We start from the raw sequence: 16,605 nt of genomic DNA, 5'->3' as shown, positions 1-16,605 counted from the left end.
TTCTATAATTTAATGGAAATATAATACGCCTTGACGGATTGGGGGAGACTGTGACTGTGTGTCTGCACAGTCTGCTTTCTGGGTTGTCAAATAAGCAACTGCAGGACCCCTGCTCTCCCTTCCTGTGGTTTTTAAAAGTCTTTTAACCGGCTTTGTTACCAGACAGTCCTTAAAACAGAGGACTGTGCTCCGTAAATTAAGACACACAGCCCCCCTAGAGCTGCAGCCAGTTAGAGTCAACAGTACTGAACTAGGCTAGACTCTTATATTCATCCCAGACTTTGAATTTTAGATTCCTTGATATATATATAAAAAAACCTTTTAGGGTGGAATTTCTTATGCAGCAAATCAGTGATCTGATGGCCATCAAAATATGAAGTGCAGAATCAAATTACATGGCTGACGCACCAAAGAGTGGATAATGAGTGGATGAGTGTCCTACAGAGGCAGGAATTCCACATTTTCTCTAGTGGTTGGTAGCTGAAGCGTGACTCATGTAATTTTATTGAAGACATATTGAATTGCATAGCTGATGTCATGCCTTTGCCTACATAGAAAAGCTGAGCAAATAGGAAGCAGAAACTGCTTCTCCAGGCTGAGATTCTACCAGACGAAGAGCAAGAGCAAAAACCTGTGGAATAGCTCCAAGAGGGCACACATTGGGGTGCAATGCTCCCAGAGCCCCCAAATGTTATACTAGAACCCTAGGGATGAATGTTCTGGAACAGAAAAATGACTCAGCATTTTGCCAACATGTGTCCATTCATGGGCAATACTACATGCCTCAGTGTATACATTGCCTTATTTTCAGAGGTAAATCATATGGATTTTTTGCACTCAGAAGGTCCAGGGTCCATCCACTGGCATCTCTAGGTTAGAGGTGTGTGGAACCCTGGAAAGTTGTTGCCAGTGAGTGTGGAGAAGTCAGCAACCTGATGCCCTCTAGACAATTACAACTCCCATCATCCCTGGCTAGGACTGGTGGCCGTTGTAGCCCTACAACTAGGGTTGGTGCAACCAGCCCACATCCTCCTCCTTTTCTTCCCACCAGCTCTTCCGTTTTGTGTTGATGACATCAGCACCTGCTTCCTCCACCCCATTCCTCCATGTATTTCATGCTCCACCCTGTCTGAGCCTCACTGTGCTGGTTCCAAAGGGCTCCTTTCTCAGAGTGAGGCATTCTGGGCCTAGAATGGCTGGGCCGCTGCTGTGGTTTGCTATGACAGCTTGAGTGCAGACTTTAAAAATAATTTATTGCAATTTGTTTAAGCGGCATTTATAGCTGCTGGGGCAAAGGATAGGGTTGGCAAAGGCATTCTCCAAGACACCTCACCCAGAATGCCTTGCTCTGAGAAAGGACCCCATTGGCCAGCCAGCCTGCCCAGTCCACCCAGGAATGAGGAGAACAGGGCAATTCAGCTTCAACCTTGGCTCATCCTTGCCAACATCAGGAGGGCACAGTGTTGCCTATCTCTGGTGAAGAGAGTACTGTGCTAGATGGACCAATGGACTGACTTGGTATAAGACAGTTTTCAGTGCCCTGTCCTGCCTCATGCCCTTTTCCAAAGTGCAAAATGTCATTCTGAGATTGAGTGTGCAAAGTCAGTCACTTGTAACTGATATCTGCACAACATGACATTGTCCTCTGTCTTCCCCAAGTTGATTGATTGCTGGTTGGGGAATGCACACACTGTGCTAGAGTTTAGGTATTTGCATTTCTATCCTTCCTCTGCCTGAAAATATTAATATCTTGTGTTACCTGGAAGAGGTGTGCTTACCCAAATGTATAGGGTTCCCATATTTCAAAAAGTAAAATTCCTGACACCCTGGGGAAACCTCCCCACAAAATAGTGATTTTAAGCTTTTTCCATCATGTTACCATACATCCAGGTTTTCCTTGACTTTTTGCCAATTCGACAAAATTCCCCCAAATGCCATTTTTACACCCGAAAACAAGGACATGTCAGGAATTTTTCTGACGTATGGCAAGCCTACCAAACGTAGTGCTTGATGCCACATTGACTCACAAGACTCTGATTGGCATGATGCACTGGGGGCTAGAGAACTTTGATCTAGTTGGCAAAGATCAGTTTGGGAAACATTAGGGTTTGGGGCTGTTGTTTTTTTAAAAAAATGGTTTATTAAAGAGGTTATTGGGTGGTAGTCAACTAGGTTTTATGCAGAGTAGACCCACTGAGCAGAGATCCTTTTAACTGGAAATGGGTCCACAATTTACAGCCTGTATAAACAGGTAGCTCGGAAGGTAGTGACAAGTGAGAGGGCCTTTTCAGTTGTGGCTCTCTGTTTGTAGAATGCTCTCCCAAGTGAGGTCCACCCAGCCCCACCATTCTGGCACCAGAAAAACACACACATATCTCTTGTCCCAGGTGTTTGACAGATTACGTTAACTGTAATGTTTGTTAATGGAATGTGTCAGGGGCAAAGCGTACAGAGAGCCCCCTCCCATCCTGAGGAGCAGCTCCTCCACCAGCAGTAGTGCCAGCGGGGAGGGGGAAGAGTCAAGTGAGGAAAGAGAAAGGAGGAGACAGGGCTCTGGCAGCATAGCAGATCCCCTGCTACATGTGGGAGCGGAAGAGAGCGAGGGGGAGAAGAGGGAGAAGGAAAGCAGGGAAAGGAGGCCCTTTTTCCCTCCGGTTCCAGAATTACGCAGGAGAAAACGCGGAAGGCTATTTGACGTGCCCAGACTCTTATGCTGGAAGAAGACGCAGAGCGCGCCATTCCAGGGTTCTGGTTCGGACTGAACGGATGTATCCTGTATAGCTCTATCACTGTAAATAGACTGCACATAATAAAAGCATGAACAGGCCAGAACGTGCAGAGTCGTTACTCTAGAGTAGTCGCAACGCACACCCTGTGACAGAATGTTTTCTGCTGCTGAAGTTTCCCACTGCTGCTGGGACTGTTTTATGGCTTTTGGAATGCATTGTCTGTTTTTATGCAATGCCTTTGGATTTTTTTTTTTTGAAGTTTCTTAGAGACTTAAGTGACTAACTAGTTAAATAATTAAGCAAACAACGAACTTCATCCACCTTCATAATCAGTGGTGGACTCTGTCAGGGTGCTTGGCCCAGCAAGTACCTAAGACCACCGTGTTCCAACACTGGCCCCAGCTGGCTAAATTGTTTGGCTTCACACTTTCTTGGAAAGGGCCTTGTGTCCAGATCAGTAAAGAAGGCAGAAGCAGGGGACTGCCAGAGCTCAACGACAGAGCATATGCTTTGCATGCAGAAGGTCCCGGGTATAATTCCTGGCCTTCTTAAAAAGATCAGGTAAGAGGTGATGTGATGGACCAGGTTGAGTCCTGGCTGCCAGTCAGAGTAGTCAGCACTAAGCCGGGTAGACCAATGGCCTGAGCCAGTGTAAGGCAGCATAATATGCTGATCTTAGGCTGGTACCAACAGGAGTCCCTACTACTTAAGGCAACTCTTTTTCCAAGGGTGTGCTAATGTGGGCAAGAAATCCAGGGCAGACAGCAGCTAATAATTCTGAGATTTGTTTCTGGGCTCAGACGCTGACTATATAATGCTTTTTTTTCCAGGAAGAGCCTTAAGCTCAGTGGCACAATGCCTGCTTTGCACGCAGGAAGTCTCAGGTTCAACCCTGGCATCTCCATCTGCCCAATCTGCAATCCTGGAGAGCTGCTGCCAGACAGCGTAGACCAGGGGTGTCAAACTCAAATTCATTGGGGGCCGCATCAGCAGTCTGGTCACCCTCAAAGGGCCGGTTGTATCTGTAGGACTATGTGTCCACTCTTTATTATCATAAATTATTGTCACTGCATTCAATTATTACTGTTTTTTGTAATAATGTAAGTAATAACTAGCTCTGAAAGCAGAAACATAGTCAGAATAATGGCAAGTAGATATTCAAATGTACAATTATTGTACAATTTATTGAACAATTTATTGGTAACTGCACTGGGTGGTGGAGGCTCGCTAGGGTTTCATGCAGGACCTTTGCAGAGCTACTAGTACCTGGAGATGCTGGGGTCCTTCTGCATGCAGGACAGATGTTCTGCCAGTGAGCCACCACCCTTCACCAAAGGGACTGGCTGAGGTTGACTCACTGGAGCTGCTCTCCTGGTTCCAGGGTTTAAGGGCCAGAAGTATAAAGCAGCATCCTATGTTTCTGAGGAGAGGGAGAGGGAGGGGAGGAAGGGAGGGAGGGAGGAAGGAAGGAAGAAAAGAGGGAGTGGGAGGGAGAGAGGAAGGAAGGAAAGAGGGGAGAGAAAGAAGAGTAGGAAATAAGGAAGGGAATAAAGAAGAAAAGAAAAAGAAAGAGGGAGAGAAGACGGAAAGGGAGAAAGAAGGAAGGAAGTAGAGGGAAAGAAAGAATAAGAATGAGGGAGAGGAAGAAAGATGGAAGGAAGGAAGGAAGGAAGGAAGGAAGGAAGGAAGGAAGGAAGGAAGGAAGAAAAGAGGGAGCAGGAGGGAGAGAGAAAGAAGAGTAGGAAAGAAGGAATAAAGAAGGAAAGAAAAAGAAAGAGGGAGAGAAGACAGAGATAAAGAAGGAAGGAAGGAGAGGGAAAGAAAGAATAAGAACAAGAGGAAGAAAGAAAGGGAAGGGGGGGGTCGCCGCCTTGATTCAGCGCCAGAAAAGAGCGCGAAAGGACCCAGGGGCAAAAAGCATTTCCCGTGCAGCATGAGGCAGCAGGTGTCCGTTTTAGGAGAAGTGCGTAAAGCCTCAGAGTTGCACGTTCGTGAGGCTGAGCCGCTGCTGAGCTCACGTTCATGAGGCTGAGCCGCGGCAGGAGGAGGAGGAGGTGAGGCAAGAGGAGGCGGAGGCGGAGGCTTGCCAGGTCGGTGCCCAGCAGCGCCGTGCGGAGAGTCCCGAGCCTCTGGGACGCAGCAGTGCTCTGTAGCACTTTGAATCCTCCTCCTCCTCCTCCACGCGGCGCTGCTGGGTGCTTTGTCTGTGCTTCAGTAGCAGCAGCAGCAGCCGTTTCCAGGCGCCGAGCCATGGCAGGAGGAGGAGGATTCAAAGTGCTACAGAGCTTGGGACTCTCCGTGCAGCGCTGCCGGGCGCTGACCCGGCAAGCTGCCTCCTCCTTCTCCTGCTGTGGCTCGGGGCGCTCCATGCAGCGCTGCTCCGGCTGCCTTTCTACCCCCCCGGCTCCAGCTGTTTGTTGGCGCTGCACTTCAGCAGCAAGGTCCCGCTGCTGGGTCCCGCTGGCTGGGGCGCTCGGCGGGCCACATGACGAGGTCTGGCGGGCCGGATTTGGCCCCCGGGCCTTGTGTTTGACACCCATGGCGTAGACAATACTGGTCTAGATGCACCAATTGTGTGAGGTGGCATAAGGCAGCTTCCTCTGTTCCTGCATTCCAACTTCCTGTCATTCCAAAGTCTGCAGAAGTGGTTCGAGGGGAAAGCAAGGAAGGGAGAAGGAGTTGCTCCTCCACACTGTGCTGCTTCCTGTCCTATTGATCAATCTAGTAGCCAACAATATCTTAGAGAGGCAAGACTGATTTTGAAAAGTAGGTCCATTTTTGGAAGTCACAAACATCTGGAAGAACTTTCCGACAGGGGAACAGACTCCTGTGAGATGTATTAGACTCTCCTTCCTTAGAGGTTTCTAAGCAAACGTTGGATGGCCATCTGCCATGGATGATCTAGTTGAGATTCCTGCACTGCAGGGGGTGGGACTAGATGGCCCTCGGGGTCCCTTCCCACTCTACAATTCTGTGATTCTACGATTCTATGAAAAGCTCATCCATTTCCCCTTGGCAGCTAACAGAAAATGAGCACGAGAGGAACAAGCCTCTGTGCTCATTTCTCTCTGCCATTTAATTCCGTTTTTGCAAGGCCATGACGTAACTCGTTCCACAGATGCAGCTTTAGCAGCAACCAGCCTTTGCTGTGTCTTAGTACAAAGACCATCTGCTCCAGCCAGCTGAGGGTCAGCTGCCAGTGTCACCAGTGACTAAAATAGCCCTGCATCTCTCTCTCTGTGTCTCTCTTTCCATCTCCCACCTTCCCATGTGCACATTCTTCCTGCACCATCAGTCACCAGGTGCGGCTGCCTTTCTGAATTCTGTACATGGTTCAGCTTACCATAAGCAACGTTCAGCTCTCCTCCTGTCTAGCAGACTAGTGCAGATGATGGGTATCCCTGGGGACAGAAGATGGGTTGGGTGGGCGGTCAGCCAGAATGCAACTGGTCTGCAGGCTATTTCGGGGCCCTTTGATATACAGTCATACCTCGGGTTGAGTACGCTGCAGGTTAAGAACTGTGCGGACCCAGAAGTGTTTACTTCCGGGTTCCACTGCGCACACATGCGCAGAAGCGTTCTGTGCGCTTCATGCATGCGCAGAAGCGCTGCTCAGGCTGCGTACTTTTCAGGGTGCAAACGGCACCCCGAAATGGATTGACTACGCAACCCGAGGTACCACTGTATGCATAGGTGACTCAAACCAATTGCACATATCCGGAGGCTCATACAAGTCAAGCTAGTAGCCAGGATGGCTTTAAGTGCCGCCATGGCAACGAATTGAAACTTTGCTGAATATAAATAATGCAGGAAATGTTTCCATAGGTAAAGGCAATTAGCGCCTGTAAACATGTTTCTCTCTCTCTCTCTCTCGCTATCTGCAATATGATTGGTGTTTTAGTTTAATTTTCCCTAATGAAGAATGTTGTTGTGGTACAAACAACCCTTCCTAATAATGTCTGGCATCACAGCAGTAGGCGGTAGACTTTTGATTAATGACAGTGAGAATGGAAAAAGCTGATTAGAATTCACAAAGAGATGGTTTTCTTGTCTCTTCTTGGGCTGTGGAGGGCATGGGCTGACAAAGTGTTTTTCTTAAGCTTTGGGGTGTCATTGTACAAATTTTGTGTTTATCCACTCATAAGCCCATTTATTCCTATTTCTGCATCAATCTTTTGATTTCTTTTAAATTTCAGAGTTTTTTTCATTAAAAAAATACATATTTTTGTACCCTGTAGTTTGCTGAGGGTGCTGAGAGTTGTTAGGAGAGTGGTTTGTCAATCGATCCCTCTTCCCAGGGAATTCTGGGAATTGTAGATCTGTGGGGGGAATAGTGGCCTCCTAACGACTCTTAAGCACCCTTAATAAACTACAATTCCCAGGATTCCATGACTGTTTAAGTGGAATCTTAGTGCTTTAAATGCATGGTGCAGATGTGGCCTCACTTATTGGTCTAGTACAGGCACCCCCAAACTTCGGCCCTCCAGATGTTTGGGCCTTCTCAGTGGTGGCGCCCACCCTGTGGAATGCCCTCCCATCAGATGTCAAAGAAAAAAACAGCTACCAGATTTTTAGAAGACATCTGAAGGCCGCCCTGTTTAGGGAGGCTTTTAATGTTTAATAGATTATTCTATTTCATTTTTCTGTTGGAAGCTGCCCAGAGTGGCTGGGGAAACCCAGTCAGATGGGCGGGGTATAAATAATAAATTATTATTATTATCATCATCCCTGACCACTGGTCCTGTTAGCTAGGGATCATGGGAGTTGTAGGCCAAAACATCTGGAGGGATGCAGTTTGGGGATGCCTGGTCTAGTAAATGCAAATCACTACCATCAAGGAAAAGAACCCTGTGAGTTGGGCACCATCTTTGGAAGCAATTTGCAAAAACAGAAATGAACAAAGTTCTCCCCCAATGTTTAATAAAGTCCCTCAACGAAGTGTTTGTGGCATTTGCTTTGTTTAATGGGCAAGAAGGTAATTAGTGGATGAGAGAAAAATATAACATTTGGCCATAGGGAGTATTATACATCTTTGAGTTTTCTATGTCCCCACAGTGGGATGCTTCTGAGCTGAAAAGACAGACATAGTTTAATTATAAAGCACTCGGTTGAAACCCATCCAGATGTTTTAAATGTCACTGCTGAAGTTAGGAAACTAATGTCTTTGGGTGCTCTTTGAAGCCACACGGCTTAAAACTCTGAATGCACTTAAACTGAGCCAGATCACTGGCTCATTATGCCTGCTGCTTCTGCTGTCTGCAGTGACTGTCCAATGTATTTCCCACCAGCCCTGCTGTCTGAGATCCTTGCTTAAAAATAGCAGGGACCAGGGGCTAAACCTAGTGCAGACAAAGCTATGCTCCAACAGTAAGCTATGGCATGTTTCCCCCATCCTCAAAAAGCACTGTCAGTAGCACACTGGACTAGGCCTCCCACATTGGAAGTAAGAATTCCACCACTTGGCTATGAATGAAGAGCTCAACCTTATGGCTATTGGCTGCTAGTTGTGATGGCCATCTGCTGTATCCAGGATCAAAGGCAGTGTGTCACTGAATTCCAGTTGCTGGGGAGCAACAGCAGGAGATGGCGACTGTGCTCCTGCCTGCCTTTGAGTTTCCCGCAGGCATCTGGTTGGTCACTGTGGTTGGAAACAGGCCTATTCAATAGGCCTTTGTTCAGGTGGTCTTATATCCTGCTTTATAGAGGACAGTCCCTGATTTAAAGTCCAATCCTAGCCCTGTTGAAAGATAACAATATTGATGGGCATTGGTAAGAGGTTATATTAGTTATATCTAGTCCTCTACAGACCCGTGTATGTGTGTTAGGAAACAAAAGAAGAAATGAGGTTCCGGTTTCCGCCGGCAGGAATGGCGGACCTGTTTTCCATCCCTCTGACCTTCGTAAGGAATTTGGCGGTTGCTAGGGGAGTAAATGGCAACCCCCTACCCTCTCCGGGGGTTACGGAGAGGGGCCGCTGGCCCGCGATGCCCCCAGACCCACTCCGACTGTTTATGGAGTGGGGGGAGCTTGGGCTGAAAAGCACTTACGAGGGCCAGGACTCCCGGACGCTAATCTGCATGGCGGGGATTTCCATGGTTAAAGAAGATAATTAGGCTTAAAACTATGGACATACTTCAGAAGGAGGGGAAGAAGCGCTGTTTACTGCTGAGAAATTTATGCTGCTGAGGGAGAGGAGTCAAAGGCTGTATATCATCTGGAAGAAGGATTGATGGGGACGGAGCGATAAGGGAATTGAGTTTTTTTTTATTTTTCTTCATATGAGTTACTTCGTACCTTCCCAGAAGCGATGTCCTGGCTTGTTTGGAGTGAAAGAGAAGCAAAAGACTGTGTGAGTTGAACTTTATAAACTGTTGTTACTGAGCATATTTTTTAAAGATGTGGAGTTGCCGATGAGAAAAGCCCCCCCCCTAGTCGGACGGAAGGAGTCCTGGACGCGTTCGGAGGATTTATGAGCTGTGACGCACTTTGAATTGGAGCAGCGACCTGAAGCTAAGTTCAGCTATAGGGCAAGGAGATCCATTAATTTACCAAGAGTTTATGGTTTGATGTTTGGGTCTTCTGCCTGGAAAAGCTGTAAATTTTATAAAGATCGTTAATCTTCATGGCTATGAGAGAAAACGAAAGTGATTTGAGCTTTTTAAGATGGCGCTGCTTCGACGCAACAGGGAGCTCCAGACTAAGAAGATTTATGGGGAGGCTGGACTGATTAACCCACACAGGAGAAAGAACATTTGTGAAACCTTGTTTGATATTTATCTCAGCAGCTGGGAAACAATCGGTTGAAAGTGGAAAACATCTATGTGACTGTAAGGGGAAGATCTGGATTATTATGAACTTGGAGGACGATTTGAACTTTAGAAAAAAGACGGCAGTGGACGGTTGCGAGGAATCCCCAATTTCTTGAAGCATGGGAACCCAAATAAAAAATTCTCTAGATGATTTGGCATAACATTCGGTTTGATTGATATATATATGTGTATAATTTGAAATAATGAATGTGATATAATTGGTTTTAATTGGAAAATTAATAAAAATATATTTTTTTAAAAAAAAGGAAACAAAAGAAGAAATGGCTGGTGCCTGTTTTTTTGTTTTGTTTTTTTAGGAATGCAGGGCTTGCGCATAAAGAGCCCCAGTAGCAGAATTTAAATCCCATCGTTAGGTAGATTTAGTGAAGTGTAGGAATAGGCTTCTAAGCCATGTTATAATACATTCCAGCTACTTGAAGCGGTTGGCTCCCTTTACCCCTCCTGCATAGCACACCACACATTGAAGGAAGTTTAAAATATACTTTACTTACAGTCATGCATTGTTCTTAGCAGCAATGATAAAATTCTGGTAAATGTTCTTGGTTGAAAAGTAGCACAAGGGCAGCCTCAGACATATGTCTGGGACAGAGAGCTAAGGTGAGGGACATCTGCCTCCATCACATGCAACAAAAGAGAGAGGGGGAGAGAACAGGAAATAAGCATTATTTCTTCCCTCTCAGGAGAAGCAGGAAGCCTACATCACTGAGCCTACTCTAGCAATTTAGAAGTCTGTGGTTCTTAATCCTTTCACATACTAACTCTGTCCTGAACTAGAGACTATTGGCCCCTTGCTATCTATTCTGATTGGCAGTAATTCTTTTGAAGTCTTTTGAAGGACTTGAGCAGGACAATAGCACCTTCCCCTTTCCAGCAATTGGTATTCAGAAGCATACTGCCTTTAGCTGTGGAGGCAGAGCATAGCCATTGTGGCTAGCAGCTACTGATAAGTCTTATCCTCCATGAATTGACCTACGGTAATCCCCTTTTCAAGCCATCCAGGTTGATGATCGTCTCTGCCTCCTGTGGGAGTGAGTTCCACAGTTTAACTATGCACTGCATGAATATGTACTTTCCTTTGACCTGAGTGTTTCAACATTCAACTTTGTTGGATGTGCACAAATTCTAGTGTAATAAGAGAGAGAAGGTTTTCTCTAGCCACTTTCTCTATGCCATGCATAACTTTTTAAACTTTGATCATGCCACCTCTTCCTCACCTTTTCTATGAACTAAAAAATCCTAAATGCAACAACCTTTAATAATGGGGTAAATCTTGCTTGCGGTAAATATTTGGGGAAACTCTAGGTCAGGCACCCCCAAACTCGGCCCTCCAGATGTTTTGGGACTACAACTCCCACTATCCCTAGCTAACAGGACCAGTGAGTTGGGGCAATTGGAATTGTAGTCCCAAAACATCTGGAGGGCCGAGTTTGGGGGTGCCTGCTCTAGGTTTAAGTCAACCATCAGCAGTCAACTTAACGCCATGTTTTTGCTAACTTGACTAAATTTCTGTATGTATTAAAAACACATTTTTAGATACGAAGGAGGAAAATAGTTTCTTTTTAGCCAAAAAAAGAGATAATTGTTTCTTCCCCAGGCAGCTGGAAAGATATTGTTTCACACTACCCCTTCCCTAAACAGTGAAAAGTTCAAGGCACCATTTGCCCAGCAAATATCATTTGTGGAAGAGAACACAGAAGAAATCTTGTTACCTTTCTAGTCATCTATGTCCAAATATGCAGAGTAATCATTGCTCAAGCACAAAAAGCAATAGGTTGCCGAAGCAAGCACACAGCAAGCAAGTATCTACAGCACAGTCCTATGCCTATTTACTCGTAAGTGAGGCTTATTAGCTTCATATTCCCACACAGTGTATGTGTGTATAAGTTTGCAGCCCAAGTGTAGAGCAATTAAGTGCTGAAAATCCAACTGATGTGCATAGATGTATGATCCAGGCCTTATTGTGCTGCTGACCAATTGCTCCATACTTTTTGAATTTATATTCTGAAGAATAGCACCAACTGGGCAGGTATCAAGAGCCCTCTCAGCAGGACCCCCCAAACCCAGCAGGGCTCTCTTACCGCATTTTAAAGTAAGTGGTGTAATATGCATTATCATCTAATTACCACACACACACAAAAGAATATTAGGTCCAATGTTTAAAATTATCTAGCTTAACCACTGATTCTGAGTGCCACCTATCCTTGAGTAAGAAAGACAAGGACAGAGAAGCCACCTTCATTGCTTCTGAGATTCCTGCATTGCAGGGGCGTTGGACTCCATGACCCTCGGGATCCCTTCCAATTCTACGTTTCTGTGAAAATGACGCCACCACATGAACACATAGCAGGTCTATAGTATGGGACTTAAGAAGAACATCAGAAGCTGCCCATTACCAGGTCAGACCATTAATACATCTAGAAATTAGTATTGCTTACACTGTACACCAAATATGGCTGACCTGGTCCTCCAGGTGTTCAACCAGCATAATGATGTATTACTGTAAGACCGTCTTGGTGCCTAGGAGTGGGATAGTAACATTTCATGGTCCCACTTTCTTTCATTCACAGGAATATCCCCCCCCCTCTTTCTCCCTTTCTCATAGGATCTGACAAGGCGATACTGAAACCCAGGTTATTAAAGCTTCAGTTTACATTCACACCGCAGTGGCTTTGAGTTGATATGGACCATCTCTGAAACTGACTACCTGCCTGCTAAAGTCTATGCTGTCAGACTTTGTTACGGGAGCTAACTGAACTCTGTGGTTTTCGTTGGCCTTTCTTCCCATCCCTTGGCATCACAATGAGCGGCATCCTCTCGCACTTGGACCCCCGGCGGATCCAGTGGGGTACCACATGGTATGCCATGCACTCTCGAATCCTCCGCACCAAGCCAGTGGAATCCATGCTGGAGGGGACAGGCACCACCACATCCCATGGAACCAAACTGGCCCAAGTGCTCACTACCCTGGATCTGGTTTCACTGGGTGTTGGAAGTTGTGTTGGCACCGGGATGTATGTGGTCTCTGGCCTGGTTGCTAAGGAGATGGCCGGGCCAGGCGTCATCGTTTCCTTCATCATTGCAGCCGTAGCCTCCATTTTGTCTGGTGAGTCTTCCCAAACTGTATGCTTACTAAATGCCTATTTACTGAAGAACAGTTGTGGCTGATTCTATTTCTCATAAATCTCTAGGGGGAACTTTTTAGCTTATCTTTCATCAAGCATTGTCGTTGCTCATAAGCCAGGGGTTGGGGTTCCTTTTTGGGCCAGGGGGGCAGATCTTTATCTCCACCCCACCCCTGCAAACCCACTGTGACAAGTGGACAAGTCCACCCATCTGTCAATCATCTTATATCATGACCAGCTGATGAGCTAAGGGTTCGATCCTGCTGGCTACAGGGACCAGAGAACACACTGGTGATGCAACACCCAGCGGGACTGAACCCTGCCCATCAGCTGACATCACCCAGTGGCATCAGTGAGTGGACAGCTGGGGTTGGTTTGGAGAAAATGGCCCTGAGGGCCAACCTGGACCTCCTGGCAGGCCAACATTAGCCATGGGTAGGGTTGCCAGACTCAACAGTGGACAGGACTTCTGTGCCTTTAATTGCCCTGCTCTTTTTTGAATCTGGAAACCTTAAAGAGAAACCAGCAGACCCTTTGTTTAATTTCCAAGCAAAGGGTCTGCTGGTTTCTCTTTAAGGTTTCCAGATTCAAAAAAGAGCAGGGCAATTAAAGGCACAGAAGTCCTGTCCACTATTGAGTCTGGCAACCCTAGCCATGGGCCATGAGGTTCCCCACTCTTTTTCTTAAGCATTCCAGGAATACATATTTTATAAGCCATTTGTTATTTGAAGTATTATATGTATTTATCTATTAGAAACCTTTTTATGCCGCCTTCCACTTCCTGTCTCCAGGCTGTATACAACTGTATTGAAATACATGTCAAAACAGCATTAAACCACAAGAAGAAAATGCAAGGGAAAACTAGGGCAGAGTTAAAAATATAATATACTGAGATCAAACACCAGCCTGGGAGCACAAATGTCTTTTTAAAATTAAATAGGGATGGGACGACTATGTTAGAATCCCAACAGACTATTGCCTTGAAGTGCTCAACAAACTGTCAGCCAAAAGTAATACGAAATGCTCATAAGTCGTCATTTTACTTTTCAGGAAGCAGCATAATCGTCTAAGGCTATTGGGGTGGCACACATTGGTGTGCAATGCTGAATGTTCAGACTGTAAAGGTAGTAATCTGTGCTGTCTTTCCCTCTGATTAAGGACATTATTAATCTTGTTTATGTTACCTGCCTTCCATTTTATGAGGCCTGCTGAAACTCTCTAGATGGCACTGACCCTAAATGCCTAAACATGCTATTTGTTCAAGGAGAAAAAAATGGCAAAATATACAAGAGCTAAGTACTATTCTTTTAATGAGTCAACACTTTTGGTTGTGACTATAGCACTCGGTGATCACCCCTAAACCTAACTAGATATCATAATAATTATGTAAGAATTCTGCCTCAATTAGAACTGTGCTCAATTTAAGGTTTAGCTGGACTTTTTTTAAAAAAATATATTTTTATTAATTTTCCAATTAAAACCAATTATATCACATTCATTATTTCAAATTATACACATATATATCAATCAAACCGAATGTTATGCCAAATCATCTAGAAATTTTTTTGGGGTTCCCATGCTTCAAGAAATTGGGGATTCCTCGCAACCGTCCACTGCCGTCTTTTTTCTAAAGTTCAAATCGTCTCTCCGAGTTCATAATAATCCAGATCTTTCCCTTACAGTCACATAGATGTTTTCCTCTTTCAACCGATTATTTCCCAGCTGCTGAGATAAATGTCAAACAAAGTTTCACAAATGTTCTTTCTCCTGTGTGAGTTAATCAGTCCAGCCTCCCCATAAATCTTCTTGGTCTATTACCGAGTTTTGTTTCATTTCCACAATCCTTTTCAGATATCATGAGAGTCAGCTCAACCACTATACTGAATATGAAATCTTTGTAAACCTGGGATCCCCACCAGACTCCCTCTTGGTTCCTGCCTAAACCTCTTGCCCTCCCAATTTTTATTATATTTTTTAAATTGAGGTCTTTTTTGGCTTGACAGGCATATGATTGGAAGGAGCTGTGTGTTTTAGTGGGGTTGTTTGCTTTGTTTGTGTTGTATTTGTTTTTTTTGGGTGTAAACATTTTACCTTTTTTATTAAGGGTCTGACCATCAGCTGTTTTCCTTCTGTATTTTGTGGTTTCCAAATGTACCCTGGGCCCCAAACGACTGGGGACCATAGGAGCCAACGCCTAAGGGTCGAGGTCCCTTTGCTCCCCAAAAAAACATTTGAGGGAGCTGCCCCACTCAAGTTGATGGGCATTGCTATTCAAATGATGTACGTGCACCATGCCTTGTGATCAATTATGTGGGGCAGGGCTTTCCTGGGTCCCCCCAATATTTTATTCAAGTTGGCACACCTGCTGAGAACCATTGTTGTAGATGTAGACTGTTTCAATTACCTAGCTTAACTGGATGTAGTCAAGTTAGAAAGCAAAGTACAATGTAACGATACATACACTGTGCTCAAGATAAGGATTGCTTAGACCAGCTTTCCCTAACCTGATGCTGTCTGGGACTGAGGAAGTTGTAGTCCAATAACCTTTAGAGGACATCGCTTTAAGGAAGGCTAGCTTAGACTATCAGGGGATTTGCATTGACACCATCCTTTTCAGACATCATGAGAGCCAACAAATGCCTCCAGAGGGTCTCTGGTTGGCAAAAAAGGCTTATGGATTACTCCAGGGGTCCCCAGACTACGGCCAGGGGGCCACATACGGCCCGCGAGGCTCTTTTATGCGGCCCCCGGGGACCCCCACTGCCTGCTCTTACTGGCGCGGCTGCCCACTTTGAACCTGGAAAAGCAACGGAAATAGCTTGTGTGCACGAGCAAGCGTCATTTCTGGTGTACTTTCGGGTCGGAGGATGCTTCTGCACATGCGCACAAGCTATTTCCGGCACTTTCCAGTTCGGGAGTGTGCCAGAAATAGTGTTTGCACATGGGCGCATGCACACACTCCCCTGTCCACCGTGCGATCGGCGCAGCGGACATCCGGCCTGAAGCCGGGTAAGTTAGGGGACCCCTGGATTACTCACTGGCTACACCGAACATATATATAATCCATCTTAATTAGCGTAATTGTTCTAGCAATATGGTACGAAGTGTACTTGTGTGGATTAATTAACACTCACTTCCACTACCCTATACTAATGAAGAGAGAAAGGAAGTTTTCAGGACCCTCCAGGACTGTCAGAATCTATTACCCATTATAGTTAAATGGCACCTCAAGCTAAGCATCCTTTTGAATATCAGATGTCAGGAACAAACAAGAGGGGAAGGCTATTGAATATGTACCCTGCCTGCAAGTTTCCCAGATGCAATTGGGATGCAGCATTCTGGACCAGGTTGACCAAAAGAATGCTGGACCAGCAAGACTCTTCTGTTTACATGCCTGAAATTTGTTTGCAAATTTGTTTGAAATTTGATTGCAAGGTTTGGTTTTTAAAGGATCGCAATGAATAAGAAGAAGTGGAGAAGCGTAAAACAGAAGTCTCTGAATCCTGACTTCATTGATTGAATTTAGCCAAGGGTATGAATTGGTCTATGTTTTCCACGTGAGCCCGTTTACTGCTGGTGTTGTCCTTTACAGTTCAATGATAGCAAGCAGACACAATGTTCCAATACAAGCAGTTGAAAGGAGCCTTCTGTGCTTCTGAGGCAGGTTATTGATGCTTCAAATTTGATGTGGGTGTCAGTTAAGAAAACACTGATAAATAACAGAAGAACCTTAATTTGAATTCTGCATTGTGAATGCAACACCATAAAATAAAATGTCCCAGATTAATTTAGCTTTTTAAAACAAGCTTTTCTCTAAGTAATGCTGTATCAAGCATAAAATAGTTGTTTTCATTCTACTTTCTCTTATGAGATTGGAATTTCTCATCCAAGGTCTACACCTGGCCTGGCTACAAAACATCAAGG

The 16,605-nt window shown here is 45.3% G+C and overlaps 1 protein-coding gene across 1 annotated transcript in view; it reads left to right on the top strand.

Moving 5' to 3' along the window:
* SLC7A14 (solute carrier family 7 member 14) overlaps positions 1-16,605 on the top strand; it is a 57,283-nt gene that overhangs the window by 15,082 nt on the left and 25,596 nt on the right. The window contains exon 2 of the mRNA XM_035133216.3: positions 12,162-12,662. Within this exon, the coding sequence (XP_034989107.1) occupies positions 12,359-12,662 (304 nt within the window). The 5' untranslated portion in view covers positions 12,162-12,358. The remainder of the gene's footprint in view (positions 1-12,161; positions 12,663-16,605) is intronic.

This window comes from Zootoca vivipara, chromosome 5 (genome assembly GCF_965207765.1).
Source record: "Zootoca vivipara chromosome 5, rZooViv2.hap1.1, whole genome shotgun sequence".
Lineage (NCBI taxonomy): Eukaryota > Metazoa > Chordata > Lepidosauria > Squamata > Lacertidae > Zootoca > Zootoca vivipara.
Note: the sequence above shows the minus strand (reverse complement) of the source record. Positions and strands in the feature narration are given on the sequence as shown.